The following is a 25,363-nucleotide window of genomic DNA, read 5'->3' as shown; positions in this document are numbered from 1 at the left end:
CATTTAGGTCTCTTTTTTTCTTTTTTTTTGGATTGCCCAAAAAAGAAAAAGGGTGTTTGGTTGGTTTATTTGGTAGTTTGTTAGTGGTACCTTCTCCACGTGATCTTGAACACTCGTAGCTCCCTTTTGTATATATCAACCCAGGCAGATCAGGAACTTGGCGTGGACTTTATATCTAGAAAAGGAAAGAATTACCATTTCTTTTAGCGACCCCCAGACAAGTGAACGTGTATGATGGGATTGATCCCCATTTTCATTTCCACACTAGAACATCAGAATCTGGGAAGTTTTAAGAACCTGCCCCTGTCGATTTTGGGTTTGATTCATCTTGTAATGCACGTAATAGCATAGGAATCTCAGAAACGGCCCTGGTTGATTTCGGGTTCAGATTTTGCCTCTACTTACTTGCGGCGCAAGCAATAGCATAGGAAACAGCCCTTTTCCTTTCATGTTTAGGTCCAAGAATCAGAATGTAAGAAGAAAACCATCCGGTTCTGATAAGATCATCAAGAAACTGACTGCCCCGAACCTCCCAGTCGAGAAACGTTGCTTCTTCTCTTTCATCAGCTGTTATCTTCCTCCTTCTCAGCTCTTCTTCATCCTCTCTCACCCAAATTGGCAAAAACACCCTTCCCTGAAAAAGCTAATCCCCTCGATATCCCCATCACATGTCACTTTTGTCTTTAGTCTTTACCCTCAACCTGGACCCAAAAACTGCCTTCCAATTTTTCACATTTTGGGTCTCCCAAAACCCTAGGCTGTTTACATATAACTGTTTGATATTGGGGCGTCTTAGAAATAGGGATATGAATAGTGCTTTTAGGGTTCTTAAGCTAATGTGTGTGATGAGGGTTGTGAAAGAAATGTGGTTCATTTAATAATTTAGTACAGGGGCTTTGTGAGGCGGGGGAGGTTGATGAGGCTTTGGAGTGGTTCTCTCACATTGGGGAAAATGATAGGTTCTGGAATGTGAGAACATATAATGTTGTTATTGATGCATTTTATGGATTAGGAAGGAAATCGGAAGCTGTAAAATTATTTGATAGAGATGTTGTGAGCCGGATGTATGTACTTGTAATGTGCAGCGTAACATGTGTAACGGAACTATGCTGGATGACGCTAGAAAGTTGTTTGATTTGATGCTTGAGAAAGGGCTGATTTGATGCTAGAAAGCTATCCGATAATACATAGATTCATGCATATTGCAAGAAAGGAATGGTTGAGACTGCATTTGAAAATCTGGATTTGATGTAGTCGAAAGATTGTTGCCCGGATGCTAAAACGTATAGTATGTTGATTATGGTTTTGTTAAGAGGAATCAAGTACCTCAGGCAATGGGATTGCTTGATAAAATGCTTTAAAGAAAGCTCTCACCAGATGTGAATACATACACCTCATTGATACAAGGGCAGTGTAAAGCAGGTCATTTCGATAGTGCTTATAGGCTGCTTGATTTGATGAAGCATAGTGATTTGGTTCCTAACCAGTGGACTGCTAGTGTTATTATCGAAGCTTTTTGTAAGAGGGGGAGAGTAGAAGAAGCTCAAGCCTTCTTTGATTCTCTCTAGGAGAAAGGCATTAAGCCAAATAAGGTGATATATAGTTATATTATATACTGCTTTGATTGATGGTTACTGTAAGTTTGGGGAAATCGGTGATGCTCTTTCTTTCTTCCATAGAATGCTTAGTGAGGATTCTTTGCCAGACTGTCACTTACAATGCGTTTATACACGGGTTTTGCCAAAAAGGCAACACAACAGAAGCAATGTCAATGGTGGGCAAGATGTCAAGTAGTGGTGTGAAGCATTGGAGTCATGCAAGTTGCTTCTATGCGGACTTTTTGATGAACAAATGGTGGCTCCTATCCAAAATTTTCAGCCGATAGCACACATGGTGGCTCAACCTCAAGTGTCTATCACCACGAATGCTGCTGGTTCATCAAAAGTTCAAAACAGTTATTTTCTGAAACTCCTTCAATTCGGTGAAAAGGTAATGCATCCGTTCTTTAGTTAATCTCATTATTCCATAAAATTGTGCAGGTGTTGCTGGCTATTTGGAGCATAGGAAGAGGTGAAGAAGAACTAACATTGAGGTAGTTAATTATAGAGCTTTTTGTGTTCACTTATCGATTGTTGGTTGTTTACAGCATTTCACATTTTCACTATTTGATGGCAGGACTTGTTAGTGGGCAGTGTAAGCACAGTGTTCACAGAAGAAGGAATTTTCAGATTGCCCTAAGAAGCAGATGTGATAATAAGGATGATGTCAAATTGCTGTATTGCCGGTTCCTTTTCTCAGAGGTGTTAATTTCATTTTCCTTGTACTAGGACACAGATTCTTTATATAGCACACTGATGGTTATTGGCCTCTCTTTTCTTACAGTAAGCGTGTGTGGCTGAAGATGAAGGGGGTTCTTGCGATGCGAGCATAGAAATCATGTTGTCTGTGTAAACCAGTGGCTGCCGCAGCAGTAGCGTCACCCTCACCGTCACCACCGTCTCCGAAACTCTATTGTTAAGCCTTTCAGAGGAGAGATAGAGAAAGAGTACATGACTACATTCCTCTTTGTACAAACTTGCTTCTCTTCCTTCTTTCCTATTAGTTTTTACCCTTTTTTATGTACAGATGATTTCACTTTCATCTCACTGGTCAATAAACCAAGATTATTAGTTGTGAATGTTTCCGTTTGGTTGTTCAAACTTTAACGATGACCTTTCTTCTCTAGAATAAGAATTCCCATTATAGTTCACTTTTCGACTTTTACTGCGATCATTATTTTATCCAAAGGAGGTTACAAATGCCCAAAAAGGAAAGGTATACAGAGCTAGCCTGTATTTTCTCGGATAAAATTTCAGGAGTGGGGAAAGGGGTTGGGACCAAAAAGTTTCCAAATCAAAACTTGAATAGATTGACTGACTAGGTTCCGGTACAGACTGAGCATAATTCTCACGAGCCTTGGAATAGTGACGTGTGTAGGAACTAGGATGGGCATAAAGTTAAGGTTTGGTTCGATTGAAACAGGTAAACGTGGCTCTACTTTAAGGATGTCCCAAACCGTACATACGTACGATTGTGGAACATGCTGCTCATCATTCCTGCACAGCCGCCACAGAGACAGACATTAGAAACTGAGTTCACCGGAAAGATGATCAGAATCTTCAACCCGGATGTCAGAAAGGGACCCACATGTGCCAAAATGTCAACCATATGTGGGCCCCTGCTCTCCCACAATAGAAGAATCACAATCACAATTAGTGACCTGAATGTTAACAAAGCCAGTGTTAATGATAATGAATTAATGGAACCTCTCCAGATTCCGAGCTAACTAACCTAACCTGACCGTGGAAGCGGTCTCATATCTCAGAAGTCAAAGCAGAGATGAGTGCAGGTGTCATCTTCCCCGGCACAAAATGACGAGGACAGCGACGCTTACCAAGACAAGTGAGGCTAGGCTAGGCTAGGCTAGGCCAGTATCCAGCAGACACATCAAGCCCCAACATTTCGTTTTGTCTCTGCAACTCTGTTTAGTTCCATAGTCCCAAAGAACCAACAATGATATAATACAAAGAATATGCAGCATCCCAACTCTAAATTCTCTGCTTCTTATGAATCTGAAGAAGCTCCCTACCAATGGCAGAACAATTCAGACTTTAAAGAAGATGCAGAGAACTAAGCCTTGGGAACTAAAACAATTATTTTTTGTTCAAAAAGGAAAAAGAAAAAAGAATATGTCTATATACATTTATATATCACATCAATCTTCCATCATCTGTGAATCCACGGTTCCTTCTTCCACTTTCTAGAAGCCTAGGCAAGAATGTGGCTACTTTCTAACTAGCCTTCACCAGAAAATTCTATATTTTATGTAAAGAAAGAAGCAATAAATTGTAAAACAAACAGAAGATATATCATAGTTCCATTATCCAAGGACTTTCCACAGACCTGGGCAAGATATATGGTACCATAACCTATTTATAGGTACGCTTAAATGAAAATAGTTGAAACAAATCTGTATGTTATTTCCTAAAAGTTTCAAGGTTGACCACAATCAGGTTGGGCCTAGGGTCAAAACCCACTCAGAAACAACAACCCAGATACTTCTAAGCTGCAGTTCCAAGAACAGCCTATCTTTAAGCAAACAATGAAATAGAGAATAAAATAATCATAAGAAAAAAAACTGCAAGTAGAAATATGTTTACAGAGAATTGAGCTCTTCTTGCCTTATTGGTTACCATGAGAAGTTAGCACAAAACCTTGACCAAATTAATTTTTTTTCTTTATTATCAAGAAAGTTGTTTTCTTTTATCAGAAAAGCATGCTCAAGGTTCAAGCTTGAAATGTGACTCTGCTCAGACACCTAAACCTAAGCAAAAATTTAAGAAGTAGGAGAACGAGAGTAATGCATGTAAGATTATTTGCCTATACACAGATGTACAAATAAGTGATATACACAATTGTACAAACAAGTGAAGTATGTACAAAGAATTTGATCTTCATGAACATTAATACCATCATGATCAAAGTTCAAGCTTGAATTTTAACATCACTTCGACACCTTGCCCTAACCAAAAATCTAAAATTTAAGGGGGAAATGGAGGAAGAGTGAGAGTAATGCATGTGAATGAAAATTTTGGCTCATACATTATACTTTTCACATATAATTCAATACCAAAAGTATATCAGAAGCATCCTATAACATTAGACACTAAACAATGACAGTAAATCTGCATGTATATCCACTCTCAACTATATAATCCTAGTGTATATGCATGAATGTCAAACCACAAGTGCCCATCATATTTCATGGAGAGAAAGAATCTATATGTGATATTAAAGCAAATCCAAAGCTCTAATCACCTACAGAAAAGTTTCAAATTATGCAAAGAACTTGATGTGGATGTAGTAACAGTATTTGCTTATTAACAATTGTTGCTAAGTTACTTTAACTTTAGTTGTGTGTGTGTATATATGTTCTACACATTCTGTGGCTTCTTATACTTCTTATTTTGGCTCATACTCTTCTGAAGCCCAATTCACCACTATGAGTTCAACAAGCTGAGTAGTGAAACTCAAAGGCTAGTTTTTTGAAAAGAAAAAAGGTTAAATTTGTAACACATTACCAAAAAGAAGAGACCATGGGTTGGTATGAGTCATGAATAATGTGTGTGTGTGCCCGCGCGAGCGTGTACTTGCTTGCTTGCTGGCTGAAATATAACCACAGCATAATAGTGTTATTTAGTTGAAACACTAAATTCATGCTATCAAGGACAGTCCAATGATGTCAATGTGTTATTGTTATTGAAATTCCAATCAATTCTCAGATTTTAAAAATACATACAGAGCATACTGCAGCTCTTACACAAGGAATTGTACCTCACACCGAGCTACAGAACAGTATCCCTGCAAAATTTTCTTATATTTCCTCTTCCTTGGCTGCAATTACACTGAAAGCTTGAGATCTTGAGTGATTGCAAATACAGCAGCATCTATGTTAAACAACAACAGAACAACCAAACATGGGGGTTTAATTTCAAAGCACCCCTTGATTGGTTGCAGTTAGATCTGGATCGGTCCTGGCTCTATAGCAAGCAAATACAGCCATTTGATGCTTGAACAGATGATTTCATTCTGGAAGAACTGGAACTTTACCCACTTAGGAACCATCTGGTCCATCCTGACAATGTGAATGGAATTAGTTGTATCAATGATCTCGAACAACCATCGTCAGGACTTCGAACTGGAACAGACCGACCCAACCACAACTTTGGGATGAAGGGTATCTTTTAATGATGTTTCATTCCTCAAATGACTGCATACAAATCTTCTCCAGCAGCAATGGCCAGTCTTCTCCAAGTTGCTGTGGATTTAGCTCCATTGCAACCTTAAAATCAAGCAAAGATATTGAGCGCTGCAGTCTTTCCTCCTGTGAAACTTCCAAGGGCCCATTGCTGCCCTGCATATGCGGGTGATTGCTTGGCCACATGCCATTAATAACCTTTCCTTGAATCTGCTGCTTTGGTGCAGCATTCTTTCTTGGCTCTAAACCAGACTTTGATCCCACCAGCTCAACACAGGATTTGATCAATTGCTTTAAGTACACATCCAACACATTATTTAACATATTGGCACATTCCATAGAAACACCTCCAACACCTTGTGCTGCAGCAATCTGCTCCATACGGTTTCTCAGGGTCTCCGTATCAGACAAAACCCCACTGTCATAATAGCTAACAAAATCACAGCTGCTACCCACCGGAATAGCTTTGCGGGCCCCACCTACACTGGCTGAGTATAATGGGATCCCAAGTGGAGCAAGAAGAGGACTTCTGGAGAAACTCAAACGGTTTGATTGTTCCGCCTCTTCCCCATCTTCCATAACTGCAAAGTTGGCCTGATTGCTGAGTATCTGTGGTTTTCCTGTGGGTCGCCTGACTGCACCATCTCTTTCACGTTCAGGTAGCTCGGCAACTGGTTGAAGATGCTGCATTGGTCTCTGATAATCAAATGGATTTGCATCCCCATTCTCCGTGATAATCTTACTGCCACTATCCTCTGAACCTGTGGATGGATGTGACACACTGTCTACCTTCCCATTTGGTCCAAGTGGGCTAGGCCTATCCCTTAGCTTCCGCTCACGTATAGCGGACCTCCCCTTCCTTGGGGACACAGGCAAAACCCCATTAGACCAAACAGACACATTTTGATTCTGATTTGGGAAAAGGTTCCCACTTTGTTCGTGCCCATCTTCTCTACTCGGAGAACTGTTTGCAGCTTGCAACCCAGGTTTTGCAGGACCTGATGAATGAACTGGTGGCGGGATCTTGCCTTGGCATGCATTCTTCAAGATTGACAGTATAAAATGATTGTGCAGCGGCAAGTTCTCACTTCCTAACACGCGGTGGCACAACTTATCAAACTCTTTCTTGCTCAGCTTCTGACTCAACAACTTGTTCAAGTAATAAAAGTATCGTTTCGACTTCTCAGGCCCGATCCTCTTCACTAACTGAGCTCTCAAATCACCCAAATCAATCCTCGACAACTGCTGAGGTTGCATTTCTCAACAAACAGATTCATACACCATCCACAATACTTTACAAATCCCCCAGCAACCCCCAAATTACTGTTACTCCTATCTCGAAAAAAACCAGAACTTGCACTCCCCCATATCATTCATTTCAAATCAATTCCCAACACCCTGCATATCACACCAAACAGAGCCACAATCCACAAACCCCCAAAAATTAAAAAAAGTACAATAAAATATTTAAAAAAACCCCAATCTCAAATGAGACTACCGTTAACCTTATTTCCAAACAACCCCAAATTGTCCCGCCCACAATCCACACAATGCAAAACCAAATCCCATCTCCTCAATCCCAAAACCCTAAAGATCAAACCCACTACACACCTAGCTCAATTCATCCAAAACCAATACAAATCAAAAACCCTAAGTCCGAATCACCACAAATTCGGGTCCGGAGTTCCTCCCAAACTTGAATTGCACCGCCGCGCCAATGCAAACCCAGTATTGAATTCGCGCAATTGGCGAGCTCCGAACTTCAAGACTCGAAATTCGAAGTCCGGGGAATGAGATCAGTGAGTCCGGCGAAACAGAGCTCGAATTGCAGAGAGAAAATTGGGATTGCAGATAAACAAATGAAGCGCCAAAAAAAGAAAAAGAGAAATTGAAATAGTGAAAGGGTTTGGGGGGAGAGAGAGTGTGAGAGGGCTTTTGGAGATTGATTGAACTCTGACCTTAACGAGCTTGACGAATTTGCAGAGGGAAATCGAACCTCACTGACTTGCGAGCTTTGCCTTTCGCTTTCTCGCTCTTCCTCTTTTTTTTTTTTCTTTTTTTGAAATTTTGGGTTTTTTTTTTTATCTAATTTTGTTTTTTTGGTGCTGCTGATTTATATTCGAAGTTTCGAACACAGGCTCTCTCACCTCTCTCTCTCTGTAGCTCGATCGCTGCTCTATTTCTTCCTTCTTTCTTTTGTTTTTCTCTCTCTTCCTTCTCTTCTTTCTCGGTTGCTCTCACAAGGTTTCTTTTTTCATTCCATTGATGAACATAATACCATGTTCATTTACACTTCATTTTTTGTATTCTTTTTTTTGCCAACAAAAATCGATAAGCTAATCAAGTGATTCACGGTTTATAATTTAAAGTTTATGAACTTTAACGTGACTCGATTGATAGCGGACCGTATAAATTAAGTTGGTTGGATTTTTTTATTGCCATTAGGGTGGAAGTCATCTCTTGCGCTCTTGTACTAGTGTCACGTGCGATTGTTGTTTAGGGGGGTGTATTCAATTCAAATTTTAGAAGACTTTGTTTGAGTTTTTATAATTTTTTTTTTTTTTGACTTTGTCAAGGGGAACCCAAAGGCTTCCTAGGCCCAAGATAAACCCCTTCGGCGCATAATTTATAATTTATGGATTTACTTAATTCACGGATTGTTTGAATTCTGTATGGACTCTGATTGATTCTAATGGATTAATTTACTAGTATTTGTTTAGATTTTACAACTCTTTATGATGTTTTCGGTAGGTTAATTTTTTTTTTCTTCTTCTTCTTCTTTAATTTTGCAATGGATGTATGGATCCAACTATAATGTTATATCAATGACAAGAAAGTATGGCAATCTACCATTTTTTATGTTGTGTATAATGATATATGAACAATAAGAGAAAACTAACCAGCCAAAATGTTACACAAAAAATAAAGTAGTAAACTAATGACATAATTTGTTTCATATCTAATTTACAAAAAAATCATGTGTGTATGTATCATCTTAATAATACCATTGAAAGTGAGCTTCATTAGCCAGAAGAGGGATTAAGGCTTCTAGAGCTATAGTGATAAAAATAAAATAAAAAATTATTAGATGAGAGCAGGGGCAGAGGAAGATAGTGGGAAAATAGATCTAAAATGGATGAGTGTCACCTATTGAGACCTGTTTTTTTTTTGGTGAAGAGGTTCTTCATTTTTTGAGTGAGAAAGAATCCATCAAAATCTTTTGGGAAGTGGTTGGATTGTTTTTGAGTTTTGATATGTATAAAAAGCACTATAAAATCCTCCAAAATCTAGCATTTAATAAAATCTTTAAAAATCCGTATACTTTTGAATATCAGCAGATTTGAATGGATAATTTTAAATCTTAATTGAATACATCAAGTCATCAAGATTTTAAAGGACTGTTTAAAATCTCAGTTAAATACCCATAGACTTCTAAAATACAAAAAAATATTATAGACTCTTAATTGAATACACCCCCATTAGTTTTGTCAGTAATAAAATATTTTTTAACCAAGGCTCTATAGCTTGAGAGGTTAAAAAACGCGGTTGGATTGTTACAATGAGACTTTCCGCCGGTGCCTAATATGGTTGATGGCTCATAGGTGGCTATGATTATCAGCATTTGGAACGGTTGGTGGCTTTTTGAGTTTTTGTGTGGTGTATTGGTGGAGTACACCAGCTCTTGGGTTAGTACGACCATATGAATTTCGACCGAATGTATGTTTTTGCTATTGAGTAGCAAAAATGTATATCGCTTTTCATGGTTGGTGTGACTAGAGTTTGTTTGTGTTATTCTTGATCACTATGGCGGTGTGACTAGAATTCGTTAATGATATTATTGATCATTGATCAATATGGTGGTCTGCATGATTTGTGTTGAGCCATTACCATGTTGATAAATGATGACTCGTTTGTGCACGTTGTAGATCACTTATTTTGTTCGTATTGTTAGCTCAATTTTGAATTCTTAGTGTATAAAAGTATTTTCACAGTGCATCGCTTAATACAATGGAATTTGATTGTCTCTAGTTACATCTCTACATGGGTATAGAAGAAATATAGGTTGTACTAGTTTCAATATTTGTAACTTATAGTTTCCGATTGTTCAACTTGTTTTACAAAACAATTTAGAGTTAATTACATATAAGTGCACCTTTGAATATTTTTTTAGCCATAAGGCCACCAACTAATTTTTTCCCTCATAAGGCCACTAGATTAAAAATAGTGTTATATTTTGGATATAAAAACTAACATATTTACATAAATGCCACTAGAGTAAAAAGTCAACAACTATTCTCTCTATTTTCTCCGGCGAGGTCTCCGGTCAACTCTGGCCGACCTCCGGCGGGTCTCCGGCCAACTTCCGGTGGGTCTCCAGCCGACTTCAGGCCAACTTCCGGTGGGTCTCCGGCGACTACAAAAGCTACTGTCACTAACACTAAAAGCTACTGTCACTAGCAACAAAAGCTACTCTGGTGAGATTTCCGGCAATCTCCCGCGAGGTCACAAAAACTACTATCACTAGCAATAAAAGCTACTGTTACTAGCAACAAAAGCTACGCTGGTGAGATTTCCGGTAAGGTCACAAAAGCTACTATCACCAGTAACAAAAGCTATTGTCACTAATAAAAGATACGCTCCAAAAAATCAAAAAACACTAACACGATTAACAAAAGCTACTGTCACCGACACAAAAAGATACTCTCACAAGCAACAAATGGTTATTGTCACCATCACTAGTAATAAAAGCAACTCTCACCATCATCACAAGCTACTATCAAGCAAAACAAAAACTACACTAACCAACACCAAGACCTACTCTCACAAAAAACCAAAAACCAAGTAGGAAAAAAAGCTACTCTCATAGGCTGATAAAGCTATGATCAAAAGTCTAACAAAGCTATGAAAATAAAAAGCTACTTTCAATGTGCTAAAAAGCCATTATAACAAAAGCTACTAACATCAATTTAAAAAGATACTAACAGAGACATTGAAAGCTACTATCATCTTGTTGAAAATCCACTATAACAGTTATAAAGAGCTACTAACGTGAAATCTATCGATATTGAATGCTTCAATTAAAACAAAAGAAAATTTTCGTTTCTTCTTTAAGATCACTCAAACTCATACGAGGAAAAACATTCAAATGAATATCCAAATGAATCTAAATCTACACAAACATATGAACATCCAAATGAATCTGAATCCACCATAAACCAAATGAACACATAAAATAAAAAACTCAATCACCACAAAATATATGAATTCGTACCAGGAAGAACATTCATCATCAACCAAAGAAGAAGAGATCACCAATCCTCATACAAAACAAAACAAATCTTAAACAAAAATAAAAGAATCAAGGACATGTTCGTGTTGTCAATTATTCCCAAAAAAAAAAAGAAAAAAAAAAAGGATCATATGGCAAGTTTCTTGCCAGAGAAGAGCAAGGAGGCTCAAATCCGCCATAAGGTCAAGAAATGAACAGTGTTGTCGCCGCCGCCACTGAAGGATAATAGGAGAGGTCGAGGCCTCCAGCGCTCAGCAACTTTGACCACTAGAATTCCAGATTTTAACCGGATCTGCGAAGCAGTTAAAGAAGAAAAGCTCCGGCATGCTTTGACGGCGATCGGAACTCAGCTTCGGCTTCGACCTGCTTCGACTCCAACAATTGGACCTGCTTCCCCGGCCTTGCCAATCAGACCTCCGTGAGCCGTCGAATTCAATTGTTGTTGCGGCGATTCGAAATCAGCTCCGATTCCGGCCTACTTCGACTCAGAGAGCTGCACCTGCTCCGACTCAGCAATCGGACCTCAGTGCTTCGTTGTTTGATTTTCCGACGCAGCAATCGGACCTCAGATCCCTCACCGGACGGCTCAAATTGAAGAAAACCCTAGAAATTTAGAACGAGGAAAAGAAGACGGCTCTGAAGGAGAGAGATGATTTCGCAAGTGAGAGAGAGAGAGAGAGAGAGAGAGAGAGGGGTCGAGCGGTTAGTTTAGGTGGAAGGGTAAAATCGTCAGAAAAGAGACAATTTGAACATTCAAGTGGCCTTATGTGTACAAGATAAATTAGGTGGCCTTATGACCAATTAAAGTTTCAAAATGACACTTGTGTGTAATTTTCTAAGCAATTTATAGCTGAAAGTGATGTTACATGGTTACTAATCTCCTTTCCGGTTTTCCCAAACAAGAACGAGTTATTGTGTACATAATTCGTTTACTTACATTTGTTATGAATATAATTACCGTTCATAAAAGCTTATTTGAAGTAAAATATGAAGTTAGGAGAAATAAATTCCAATTTTTAAGAAAATAGTCGAAAATTTTCTCTTGAAACTGTTATGTTGTCCAAAAAGAAATACAAATAAAAAAAATTTGGTATTGTTTTAGGGAATCAGAAATTGAGAGATAATCGCTGTGTATTCTCATTGATAATAGGGGCCTCTTTATATAGAGGATTACAATGCATAGAGTTAGAATCATACAAGGAAAGAGAATCTCTAGATTCTTCTAGTTGAACCCTATTACCACTAGGTCAAGTAACCTAGAGTTTGGATTAAACACAAATAGAGATATCCTTAAACACTCCCCCTTGTGTTGTCCAAAGGCGGTGCTTCTCTTGTTGCCTCGTTAAAAAACCTTGCCGAGTAACAAAAACCCAATGGGACAAAAATAACCTCAGTTGAAGGGAAAAAAGAGCACAACACACCCTTCACTATTCGAGGTGAACATGTAGACATCTCCCCCTGATGTCTGCGCCTCCCCCTGATGTCTGCGATCATGGGAGTTCAGATAATTTCCGCAAGTCAATTCTTGCCACATGTTTCTCGAACGTGGATTTGGGCAATGAATTAGTAAACAAGTCTGCCTCACTGTCATCAGATCGAACCTAGTTGACTTTGATCTCGAGGAGAGTCTGTTGTTGCTGATTATGCTTGGTGTTATCACTTTTGATGTAGCCTTGCTTCATTTGTTCAAAACAAGCAGCATTATCCTAAATACTCGTAGTCTCATCTATGATAGACTTCAAACCACAATTGTTCGAACATGCGTAATTATGAATCCAATCCATATTCATTCACGAACCACTTCATGAAGAGCAATGATCTCTGCATTGTTCGAAGATATAGCGATTAGAGTCTATTCTGTAGACCTCCAAGATGTCACGGTCTTTTCCCATGGTGAACACTTGACCGGATTGGGAATGACCATTGTGTGGGTCAGAGAGATACCCAACATCAGCAAAACCTTCCAAAACACATGTCGTTTTGGGATGGGGATAGTGGACGCAGGCCAGTGTTGGCAGCGTACCTGGTGTGTGATGGGTCCGAATCCATCATTTCTTTGTAGGGATAAAACATATCCATATCAATCATACATCTCAAATATCGAAAGATATCTTTTACACCAATCAAATGGCGTCGCGTTGGCGCACAGAGCCGTCTCAAACTCTTCGGAGGCCCTGTACGAAAGTTTAAAATGCGGCCCTCCCAACTTCAGTCTTATATGAAATTTATACTTAAACAAACTCACATATAAAATCAAATAATCAATGAATGATCAATATCATTAGAAGAGCCTACAAGAGGCTAAATATTCAATACAAACGTAAAGTTTGCAGCAAAAAATAATTACAGAAAGATACTTGATCTGAAACCCTCAAAATAACACATTCTAGCAGGGTTGATTGATATTCATTTGAAAATCCATCTCCTTGCCTTCTTACCTGCAAACTGATCAATTAGCATATCACAATTGATTTTTCCAAGATATTCGTTCTCAATTGAAATCAAAGCAAGTCCATTTAACCTTTCTTGTGACATAGTTGATCGCAAATAAGATTTGGTCGAGAGGATAAGCTTTGGTCAAGAACTGAGGAGGGGAGAGAGAGAGAACACTCAAAACGAAGGAGATGATAACTTTTGGTCGGATGGGGCTTCTTTGAGTGAGATCGATGATAACTGAGGAGGGAGAGAGACAGAACACATGGGTCTTCTTTGAGTGAGATCGATGATAACTGAGGAGGGGAGAGAGACAGAACACATAAAAAGAAGGAAAGGATAAGTTTTGGTTGGATGGAGCCTTTTTCTTATTATTTTAGTTTTTAATATTTATTTATTTAAAACAAAGCCATAAAAAAATGAAAACTAGGCCCTCTCATTCTCTCAATCAAAAAAATGTGAACGCAGAAAGAAGAGTATGTTCAACATCCGGGGCCCTATTTTACATTCTTTACAGTTTTTAATACTTATTTTAATACACATAAAACCTTTAAAAAAAAAATTTTGGGCCCTCTCAAATTTGAGGCCCTGTGCTTGTGCACTTGTTGCACATGTTCAGAGCTGGCTCTGTTGGCTCAGAACTATATCTAGCTAACGAGTTCACAACATATGAGATGTCTGGTCTTGTGCATTGGGATAAGTACAATAATGCGCCTATTGTACTAAGTAAGACATTTCTGCCTCTAGCACATCTTCGTCATCATCCTTTCGACGAAGAGGATCCTTTTCAGGATCAAGACTATGGACGATCATGGGGGTGCTTGAAGGCTTGACCTTGTCAAAATGCCTAAGCATCTATCGACACGATGCTCAAGTTCTAAACCGAGACATAATCGTGTTCTCCCAAAATCCTTCATCTCAAACTACGGATTTCAAGTGTTCAGCGGTTTCCCTTAACTCTTTAAGGGCTTCTAATGAAGATCATGTCCAACATGAACCTCGATAGAATCCGAAACTTGTCATAGAAACGCGTGGGCATATCCCTTCCCAATCAAGTAGTCACTTTAGTGAGCGTTTCAACCTTATTGTAAACGCGCTCTGTGGTCTAGAACCTCTTGACTTGGGTAAATGAAGTTCGCCATGAACCTTCATGTATATTCCGTATCTAGATCCTTAGAGAGATACGTAGTGACCACATTTGTAAGCTGCATGTTCAGTTATTCGGAAACTATCAAACTGATAGGGTAGTGGAGTATAATGACATCCAATACGAGAGAATCTGTCTCATCGTAGTCGATTTCAGGGCGTTTTATGAGAAGCCTTGCTCCATAAGGCGAGATTACCATATCTTTTTCTCACTATGCTTTCTAACGAAGACCCATTATTCAATAGGTTTTATGTTAGGAGGTGTTGGCATCACTAGCTCAAAACCTTCCTCTTCGTTAGATAATCCATCTTAACCTGGATCGCATCTTTCCATTTAGTCCAAAAACTCTCTACGTTGGCATTCATTCATCAACGGAGCGTGGTTCAATATCATTGAACTCAACAAACTCATGCGCAATGAAATACGCAGCTACATCATCAATTATGATGGAGTTTCTATCCCACGTCTCATGTACACTAGTGTAAGTTTCATAGAACTCTGTATTCTCAGGAATAGGTTCTGACGTTGAGGTGTCCCCCAACGATAACCATAACCCGGAAGATACTCATGATACAGATTTTGAGTCTTGATGATCAAAGGATTGGAATGTGCCAAAGTATCATTCGAACCCACGGGCCTCCCACCCATCCTAGCTGGGGCCATGGCCTGTAACGCCAGAGTGTCACTCTCTTTGGCATTGATGCCATGCCTACCTCCGTGTAGGGTGGCGCTACGTCCTCTCATAGGGACGACCTTCCTTGCAGGTATGTTTGCAGCATATTTATGTGATCTCGTCACTTTAATAGGGATCAAGATGAGACATAGTGGGGACAGACCACGACAATTCCTGTCGTTTCTGTTGAACATATGTGTTCTTATCTCCCCCGAACGACTGGAAGACTGTCTCATCAAAGTGACAACCCGCAAATCTAGCGGTAATGAGATTGCCTGGCAAGGGCATTAAGTGGCGGACGATTGTTGGAGTCTCAAATCCAACGTAGTTGCCCATTCGTCTGTAAGGACCCATCATAGAGCGTTGTGGCGGCGCAATTGGCACATAAATGGCTCACTCAAATATGCGTAAGTGTGATACTTGTACCCAGTCACTAGCTGTAACGTAGAGGTACATTGAGTGGCGGTAGGTCGTAGACGAATTAGCATAGCTGGATTTTGCATCACCCCAAGCAGATATAAGGAGATTTGTGCGCATTACCAATGTCCGGACCATCATCGTAGTCGTTTCCGCAAGACCATTTGGGTGTGTACATGGGAATGTGATGTCCAACATCAAGCCCATTATAGTATCCATCGAAAGTCTTTCGATGTAAACTTTCTAGCATAGTCAAATCCAATTGACTGAATAAAATGATCTGGGGAGTGAGCCCGTTGTCATATGATATGTGCTAGGAGTGTAGCGTAAGCAGCATTTATAGGTGGACAATGGCACAACACGTGATCAGCGTGTTTGCGTGTCAACAAATATCATGAAATATTTAAGAGTCCGCAAGTTGGTTGAATCAATCCACAAAATCCCTACGGATTCTTTGTAAGAACATAATGAGTATTGTCATATCCTCTGCATAGGACTGTCTCAGTCCTAGTTTCCCTAAGGAACTGGCTTTGTAAAACGAGCGAGAGGCCTTAGAAGCAACCATTGAGTATTTTGGTTAGGCCTGAGCGTCTAAAACGCTATTTGAAGCAAGTTGGTGATTGTAGCATCACCGGGGGCGCCATCACCATTATGGACGCCATCCATGGCGTTATGGATAGGGACTGCGCCAGCCTTAGGCTGGTGGTGGACGGAGGCAGCTGCGTCGGTTACACTTAGTCCTGAAATCAACTTTTGATTCATGCTTCATTTCGCTCGAGAGAAAGGATGTCCATGTGAAGTCTGTATAGACGGATCATCATATCATGACCAAGATGATCTATCCCTTCTTGACAAAGCCAATATGTGTCTAAATCCAAGAGATCTTCTCTCATAACTGTATTGGATTAATAACTCGAATAGTGATATAGAATCCACTTGAGAGACACATAAACTTCTCTAAGATGCGTCTTTGTTCGCAATCATTAGAGGTAATGAAAAGGAACTCATTTCCGTTCTCTACATGCATTTTCGCATGGAATTCGTTCGCTATTCATAGGGTACGATTTGCCCTAAGAGCGTAGAGAGTTTTTGTGACAGCTGTAATCAAGGTGCCATTTGGCAAGTGAAACTTGGGCTATTCCATGTCCTTGAATTAATATTGATAGCCCAGCCATCGTAGTCACAAAATAATATGCTCATAATCAAAATTGAGTCATAATGAAAAGAACTCGAAATTTTATTCATAAGCCAACAGAGTACATCATTATTTCTTTGATCAAAGAAAATCTAATCCAATAAAAAGTAATATAGCAATCGCCTACATCTCTTGGAAAATAAAAAGACTTAATCAAAATCGCCAGTTTTTGGGTCTTGATCCTTATAGTCTTCCACCCTTAGATCTAGATCGCCATCTTGATCTTCTTGTTCCATGTAATTTGCTTCCCTTGCTTCACGATACGTCTTGTATGCGTTTGCAACATTCTGGGGTGCTGTACATGCTTTGGCCCAATGTTCAGTTGATCCACATCGAAAACAAACATCATTATGGTTAGGCTCCCTTGATCGAGGCGCCATTGGGGCGCGATTTGGATGACCTATGCTTTTGGTGGCGTTACCACTATGGTCGAAGGCTCTGCCTCTTTCTCTCTTCACACGTTGACCTCCACGGTTCTGTGCACGCCTCTCTCGGCGATTTCCTTCCTCTTTAGGGCGAACATATGGACCAGAATGTCTAGAATTGTCCCTACTGTTAGGGTTTCGCTCCTTGCGTCCTCCATTGGGGGCGCGACTATGGTTAGATTCCGGAATAGGCTTAGTTCCCACGGGTCTAGCATTATAGTTCTTCACAAGAATATTGTTGTGCTTTTCAGCTACGTTCATGGCGCCAATGAGCTCATGAAACCTTGTGATACGTCATGCATTTACATCAATTCGATAATTCTTTGAAATCATCAGTGCAGAGACGGGGACGGTAGAGAGAGTCTTCTCGATCAACATCGTATCAGTTATGGCTTGGCCACAAAACTCCATCAAAAACTTGATACGAAGAGCTTCCGAGTTATAATCAAGTACAGACTTGAAATCACAAAAGCGGAGGCTATGCCATCGCACTTCTAAATCAGGAAGCAGAGAGTCACGAATGTTGCCAAATCGCTGCTCAAGTTCTACCCATAGCTTTCTTGGGTCTTCCTCATTGAGGTATTCATTTTGGAGCGCGTCATTCATGTGCCTTGTCATGAGAATTATGGCTTTAGCTTGTTTTGCTTCAAAAGCAGTAGCTTGCTCAATGGAAAGCACGTTCTGACTAGGCTCTTGGATGGCTTCCAGAAGTCCATCACCTTAAGATGTTGGCGCACATCTCGGACCCACCTATGGTATCCTGCGCCAGCTGTCTCTAGTGGAACAAAGTTCAACTTGTTCAGGTAACACATCCTGAAAAACAACACAAGATTAGGGTTAGTTTCGGAGCGAAAAAGGCTACCATGAAAAACTATTAAATTTCTGAACGTAGTCGCTTCCAAGAAATTAAGAATTTTCTGAGCGTAGTCGCTTCCAAGAAAATCCGATTCCAAGAGGGGTTTTGGATTAGATCGAAACAACGATGTATGTGGTCGATCGTTTTCTTCTCAACAAACTCTAAGTTTGGAGGAGTCTACAAGCTCCAAGCTTGGAGTGAGCACGAACCTCCACAGTTCGGTTTTTGGTCTCCCCTATGTAGAGAAAGGGGGTAGAAGAAGGGATGTTGGAAGTCCCCGAAAAAGAAGAGAAATTCAATTTAAAACTCTAAAAAAAGGGGAACGTTTAATAAAAAATACATCGAAATAGGTCGCCGGAAAATTTGACCTGAAAAATGTCGCCGGAAAAGTCTCCTGAAAAGCGTTGACCGGCTTTGACTGACTGTTGACCGGGGTGCTGACGTGGCAGATCGGAGCTGAGTGGCAATGAGGCGCTGACGTGGTAGGGCTGACTGGATGCTGACGTATGCTTGCGTGGTAGCTGACGTCAGTGGGCCGCGTTGCTGGGCTTCTTCTGCTTCTGGGCTTCAGGGCTGCGGCTTGGGCTGCCTCTTCCCCCCCTTTTTTTTTTTCCTTCTTTTTTTGCCTGTTTTTTCTGCCGGACCTTTAGTCGGCCGGTTCAGGCGTTCAGCAAGTTTTAAGTCGGTTTTCAGGGAATTTCTTCCGGTTCCGGTAATCTGGGATCAGGTTGTAGCTTTTGGGAGTATGGCTGCAGGAGGCTGGGAAGAAAGCTTTGAACCGGGCAGAGGGACTTTCGCTACTTCCGGTGGCCGGTTCGGTGGTTTTCCGACCGGTTCTGGACTCCTGGAGTTGAGATCTTGAAGGTGGGCGGCAGTGGTTTCTGGGATTTGAAAGCTACGAATTTAGGATTTCAGGGTTAGGGGTTCGTGCTGATAACGTGTTTTAGGGAATCAGAAATTGAGAGATAATCGCTATGTATTCTCATTGATAATAGGGGCATCTTTATATAGAGGATTACAATGCATAGAGTTAGAATCATACAAGGAAAGAGAATCTCTAGATTCTTCTAATTGAACCCTATTACCACTAGGTCAAGTAACCTAGAGTTTGGATTAAACACAAATAGAGATATCCTTAAACAGGTATTTATTTTCTTGCAGAAATTTATTTATTTTTTATTTACCTTGTTTTTTGGCAATAATTTTTAATTAAAGGAAATAAAAGTAAGAAAATAAGGTGGTTCTTCTGTTGCTACTAATTTGCCTCGTATGGGCCCAGAGAGAGACATAGACCAGTTTCACTTGGCGGCCCTTTCATCTCAGTTTCGGATTCGGGTCAAAGTCAAATCACCCGACTGCAAAAAAGCCCTAATTTCCGACCAAAAAAAAACACAAAGCCCTAATTTTGAATAGGACCCGTTTCTGAGCAATCGGCAATGGATTACAGCGACACAGACGATTCGCTGCGCCGGAGGTCCAGGAAAATCGCTTATCTCGGCGAATCCGCTCGCAGGGTCAGTTTCTCATTCGTAATGAATCGCCTTCGTTCACAAATTTTCCGACTGTTTCAATTTGATTCATATATCAATTTATCGATCATTGCTTTCGTATCGCTACGAACCTGAGTTGTTATGGACTGAGGAGCTCAATCTGTGTTGAATAATGCAGCAATTTGAATCGCCAAGTGGACGTTCCTATGGATTAATGGGAGAATTGGTAACTTGTTATTGCTTTTGAATGTGTTTCTGTGCTTCGTAGTCTGAAATGTGTTATTGTGATCTTGTTGCTATTGGTATTCTGCAGGTATATTTTGATAATTTTAGTGTAATTTTTTTTTTTTTTGTGTTGCTTGTAACAGAACTATATGCAGGAGGAAGACATTCGGCTAGAGGCGACACGATCTAGATGTAAAACCAATCTCTTTTCGTGTTTTATTTATCTTCGCTTTGCGTTTACCGCCTGTGTTTTGTGCCTCTTCCTAGTGTCTGAAGCTTTTTCTGTACTTGGCAGTGTCGAATGCTTTGAAGAGGCATGGTGATTTAGCCGAGCGTATGTCTAGGTAAAACCTTTTCGGAAATTTTTTTACTCTTCCTCATGTATTTTTGGTTGATAGTTTGCATTTTATGGAGCTGTCATTGCCTAAAATCTTTATTCAAGTTATCTTGTTTTGAAATTTGTTTTTGAGGGACTTCAATACCGGCTGTTCTCTTGTATCTCCTGGCACAGTAATATATCTTCAATTTTTGTATACTGTAGTTACCCTTGTTTTCCTTTTATGTGTCATACATGTGTCCATAAAATGAATGCTAAAGTCGTTTCTTTGAGTCCTTCAAACTAGTATTAAAGATATATCATCCAAATATCAGTAAGGGTATGTTATTATCACGGATGGATTTTGCCAGTACAATTTTGCTGGCTGCAAAAGGAATTCAAATTGAAGACCTCGGGAGTTGTACTTCTTGGCCTCGAGGTTATTAAGAAGTTATGTGCATCATTTTCAAGAGGATGCATTCATTGAAATAGGAGAAAAATGTTGTGGAGTAGTGGAAGAAGTCAATGGCTTTAATAAATTATCTTGTATTACCAGCATCTATATATGCAGAAATAATTATGTGTCCAGTTGACTGTATTGGTTTAACAGGGATTCTGACAAGACAATTTACGAGCGTCTACATAAGGAATTTGAAGCTGCACGGGCTTTGCAAACTCAAGGTAGCTCTGAATAGATTTTATAATGCTTCATTTTAAAGGTATAGTTGCATCTAGCTTTAGGTCATCATGGCAATTGGCAAGTTTCTCTTTCTCTGCTTCACTTGTTTCTAAAGTTGGAGGTAAATCCTTGGGTGTGGAAACTTGAGTCCTGCATCTTCTGTGAACTGCAGTGGTATTAAGTCTATATAAGTCTAAGGAACCCAACCATGATTAGGTTGTGATATCTAAGTTGACGATGAGTCTTGTGGGTTACTGTGTGATTGTATAATATAACCCTCTCTGAGGATTACTGTACAATGCCCCCCTGGGTCATTCAATGGGTTACCATGCAGTGCATATGTGGGTCTAGGGATTGAATCATCAACTTCGGGCTAGTTGCTCTTGGTACATGTCACGAAGAGAACTACAAGAATTAATAATAAACATTTAGAAATGACTGGGCAGAATTTCATTTTTCTTCAGTAGTTGTGTGCTTGTGCATCTGCTTTTGACTTGCAACACTAATTGATAACACCAATTTACAACTAATTTGAATTAGTTGGGTGTGTAGAGCTCTAGTGGTTGATATCATTAATCATTCACCAAAGGCCCAAGTATGAATACTGAATACTCTCTCCCTCACTCTATCATTTGTCAGAAATAAGTGATTTGAAGTAGTAACCAGTTGTCTGATTTACAAGTAAAGGGGAAAAAGAGCTGAGAAGAAAATCCGTAAAGCAAAATTTGGTTCACTCAAATTTTTGCTGGGAGGCGCAAGTTTATTGATTGCTTGTTTAATGGCTCACCTGTGTTGGAATTACTTTTGGTGCTCACACTCTTTTGATGAAAGCCTGTCTACTGGCATTTTATTTGCCAACAAAATTATGGTTCTAAGTGCTATGAATCTTGAAAGTAATTAAGCTGAACGTATGAAAACCAAGTTTGTTATTATGCTGGATTTTAAGCTTAGAACAAATAAGTCATCTTATCTAAATTCTTTTTCGCCAAGCCTTTCTATTCTTTCAGGAGAGCAAGCTTTGTTTCTATTTGACTATGAACTAATTTTTTATTTTCTTTTTCTTTCTTTCTTGTAGAGATTTATTTAGATGGCGAACAATGGAATGATGGACTGCTAGCCACAATAAGAGAACGGGTATGGTTCTGTTGGATATTTTAAAGTGATTGAGATTTGTGGCTCTCATTATTAGTTAAATGTTAGAATTCAATGATTGAGTTTTTATCTGATTTTCCTTGTGCTGTTCCATGTCTCATGGTAAGCATGAATACATGCCTAATCTAATTGATTTAGACTTTAATCAGGTTCACATGGAGGTAGACAGAAAGGCGATGGCGAGAGATGTAAGCACGTTGCACAGTCCTCATTTCCAAGAGAGAATCACTTACAAAGTTGGGGATAAGGTAATTTTCAGAAGATTTGTATTTAATTAGTAATAGGGGTGGAAGTCATTATGCCATATCATAGCCTGGTTAGAAAATTAGGACATATTGTCCCAATGCAACCAAGATCCTTTCTAGTCCAAGAATAATTATGCACTTGTGCAGGTAGTTAATCAGGTCATTAGGACTGTACTAACCTCTTGCTGACTTAGTTTCCAAGAACATAAATACAATTTATTATAATTAAATAATAAATGCAAATATACGGGAGGTTGATGACATAAAATTGGTTATATTTATTTTATTGGATATTGGTTGTAGTGTAGGGGAGAAGTTTCCTGACTATTGGCCAAATTATTATGTGAACAGGTGATATGTTGTTTGGAAGGAGCAAGAATTGGCATACTGTATGAGACATCTTATGCGGGTATGCTTTGTATTGTATTTTCAACCAATTACTAATTTTAGTGTTAGCTATAGTTCATGACATGTTTCTATGCTAACAAAGTAGAAGTTTGATGTTAGCAAGAAGGGACTTTTTTTTTTTGGAGGATTGAAATTGGCACACCCCCACCCCCCCTTTTTTTCACAAAACACCCCACCCACCCCCCGGCTCTCTCTCTTTCCAATGTGGTTTGTAAAAAGGGTGTGCCAATTTTACCAACCTCTTTTCTGTTGGTGACATTAGCAGACCGAGGTTGAAAGGTAAACAAGATTAAGGGGTCATCTCTCTCTTTTTGTGGCCTTATAGGTTTGCTTAGGGCTTATATAGATTGTCAAAATATTTAGCGGTTGAACACTCACGGGCCTTTTGCCTTTAGTACTGGTAAAGCTAAATTGTTTCTGTACTGGTGCAGGAGAACCTTGTGATATATACCATTTAGTACTTGAGAGCAAGTCATTTCTAGAGAAGATGACCGTCCTTGAACACACCATTCCATTTTTTTTGCCACTAAGAGAAGCGGAAAATGATCTTCTTTCCTCCAATGCTATGGTAAGGTTTGTTTCCTGCATTGGCGTTGCTGACTCGATATTATTACCTGGTCTCATATTTTATCCTGGATGATCTGCTTTCAGAAATTTATAGATCATGTTGGAGAGCTTTTGCAGGCTTATGTGGACAGAAAGGAACAGGTACTTTACTGGCATAGCTCAACATTAAAGGGGAATCAAATGACTTTAGAATCCAAGATGTGTGTGCACATAGAGAAGGCAAATTGTAACTATCAAAATATAAAGAGGATTATTATATAAGCATACTCGACCTGCTCTGAACCTGAACTAGGTTAAACCAAGTCCCATTCCTTGTGGTTCAAGCCCAATTCTGCTCCATTAGATTTGGGTGGAGGATGGGTTACCTGTACCATCCGTACATCCATGAAATGATGATAGTATGAATATATGTGGAACTCAGAGTAAAATTGAAGTGTTCAAAAGATAAAAGAATTGCTGGAAGTAACATGCAATGTGTGATGGATTTGTGTTATTAGGTTTCTCATATTCAATTTAGATATTAATAACAGGATTTAATTTGATACTGCTGCTACTTCACTGATTTTGCATGCAGGTTCGGCTCGTCAAGGAGTTATATGGGAACCAGATTAAAGAAATTCACTGTAGCCTGACCTACCATTTGATTTTGTTTGCAATTGCTGATTTTGGCTGGTTGGTATTTTCCTTTCTGCGTAATGCTTTTGTTTTTTTGTGTTGCTTTCGATATAGTATTGCATTACATTTCGATATACTAAACACGTTAGTAGTCATCTGTCAGGATTTTTTTCTTTTGGTGACCACATATAATTTGTAGGTCACATGGTTTTACATAGAGTCTTTTCCTTATGAAGGTTATCCTTTGAGATCAGCAGTTTGTTTTTGTTGCTGATCTGCAAATATCCTAAGTTGCAATCATAAACTCGCCACTTCTTTTATTTCTTTGAGAGACAAATGTAGCTGGTACTATCTGTTGCTTTTGATATCCGTTGTCACGTGATAATAGATTGTTTTCCAAGTCATGAAACTAAATTACACATGATTTTTCTAGAATGTGGTAAGCATGAATAGATTTATCTTCTGAGTAAAGATGTTTATCATCACGCTGAAGGGTGTAATTTTTTTTTTTTGCAGCAAGGTAATTGTTAAGCTTAAATATGCAGATCTTGTTTCCGTACTTCCAACTAATGTCAGTGTGGTAGCATGGCCCATTCAAATCCGGAGATTCAGTCTAAATACATCAACCATGAATACACTGGAAGGTCCAACTTGTCTCCTCTATGCAGAGGATGCCTTGCGAACTATGAGCTTACCTGAAGGTATACTTGTAATGTATGATGTTTTTCCTTGCATAGTACTGTCAATAACAAACTGTTTCCTGATGATATGAACCCGTGACCTCCATGATGTTCATGTATAGTCTTCATATGCATCTGCATTTTCTAATATAATTCTGAGTTTGTGTTTTTGGCTCCTACACCAGCATATGCAGAGATTGTCTTGAATTTGCCACAAGCTCTTCGGGAAATGCACGAGGAGTCCCCTTAATATCACACCTGTGAATGCATCTGGATTTGTACAAAGCCATAGCAAAAATTGGTTTCGGGAAAAGGATAGCTCTAGTTGTTTAGTTATAGGCCAAAATCAGTAGATTTTTTTTTTGTTCATCTCATCATTGTATATATGAGACCACCTGCCCATTATGACCTTGAAATATTTTTATCAGGAGTCTGGTGTATCCAATTTGTCCATCACTATAATCCAGACCTGTTTATACTTGAATAAATTTTGTAGCAACTTGCATTAATTTATTTACTTCGTAAATTGAGAAATCTTCCTATAAAGATCAATTACACTGTCAAACAATCCAAAAATTGGTAATATTTAGGGTTTCTCAAATTTAGGTTTCAGACAGTAAATTGCGAAAGTGTTGGTTTCTCAAATTTGAGGGCCCTTCTAAAATTTGGGAATGCAGGTTGTTGGTTTCTCGTAGTGTTTGGTAGTGTTCGTTTCAGCTGCCAACAATAAGGATTGGTCCATATCCAAGGATA

At 39.3% G+C, this 25,363-nt stretch overlaps 2 protein-coding genes across 2 annotated transcripts; one reads left to right on the top strand and one right to left on the bottom strand.

The window, feature by feature from the left end:
- Positions 1–5,276: 5,276 nt before the first annotated feature.
- Positions 5,277–8,027, bottom strand: LOC112173149. The gene has a single exon (XM_024310719.2). It carries the CDS (start codon positions 7,052–7,054, stop codon positions 5,795–5,797), a length of 1,260 nt encoding a protein of 419 aa, XP_024166487.1. The 5' UTR covers positions 7,055–8,027; the 3' UTR covers positions 5,277–5,794.
- Positions 8,028–19,568: 11,541 nt separating this feature from the next.
- LOC112174581 (centromere protein O) lies at positions 19,569–25,109 on the top strand. Its single transcript, XM_024312381.2, has 13 exons — positions 19,569–19,747; positions 19,902–19,949; positions 20,092–20,140; positions 20,244–20,292; positions 20,875–20,945; positions 22,019–22,077; positions 22,245–22,343; positions 22,692–22,749; positions 23,180–23,316; positions 23,400–23,456; positions 23,890–23,987; positions 24,447–24,631; positions 24,796–25,109. Exons 1-13 carry the CDS (start codon positions 19,670–19,672, stop codon positions 24,858–24,860), a joined length of 1,053 nt encoding a protein of 350 aa, XP_024168149.1. The 5' UTR covers positions 19,569–19,669; the 3' UTR covers positions 24,861–25,109.
- Positions 25,110–25,363: the final 254 nt, after the last annotated feature.

This window comes from Rosa chinensis, chromosome 6, assembly GCF_002994745.2.
Source record: "Rosa chinensis cultivar Old Blush chromosome 6, RchiOBHm-V2, whole genome shotgun sequence".
NCBI lineage: Eukaryota > Viridiplantae > Streptophyta > Magnoliopsida > Rosales > Rosaceae > Rosa > Rosa chinensis.
Note: the sequence above shows the minus strand (reverse complement) of the source record. Positions and strands in the feature narration are given on the sequence as shown.

Coding starts and splice junctions, on each gene's coding strand:
- LOC112173149 (XM_024310719.2), bottom strand. CDS start 7,054: ATGCAACCTCAGCAGTTGTCGAGGATTGATTTGGGTGATTTGAGAGCT.
- LOC112174581 (XM_024312381.2), top strand. CDS start 19,670: ATGGATTACAGCGACACAGACGATTCGCTGCGCCGGAGGTCCAGGAAA. Junction 20,946..22,018: donor ACGGGCTTTGCAAACTCAAG/GTAGCTCTGAAT, acceptor TCTTTCTTGTAG/AGATTTATTTAGATGGCGAA. Junction 23,317..23,399: donor TTCTTTCCTCCAATGCTATG/GTAAGGTTTGTT, acceptor ATCTGCTTTCAG/AAATTTATAGATCATGTTGG.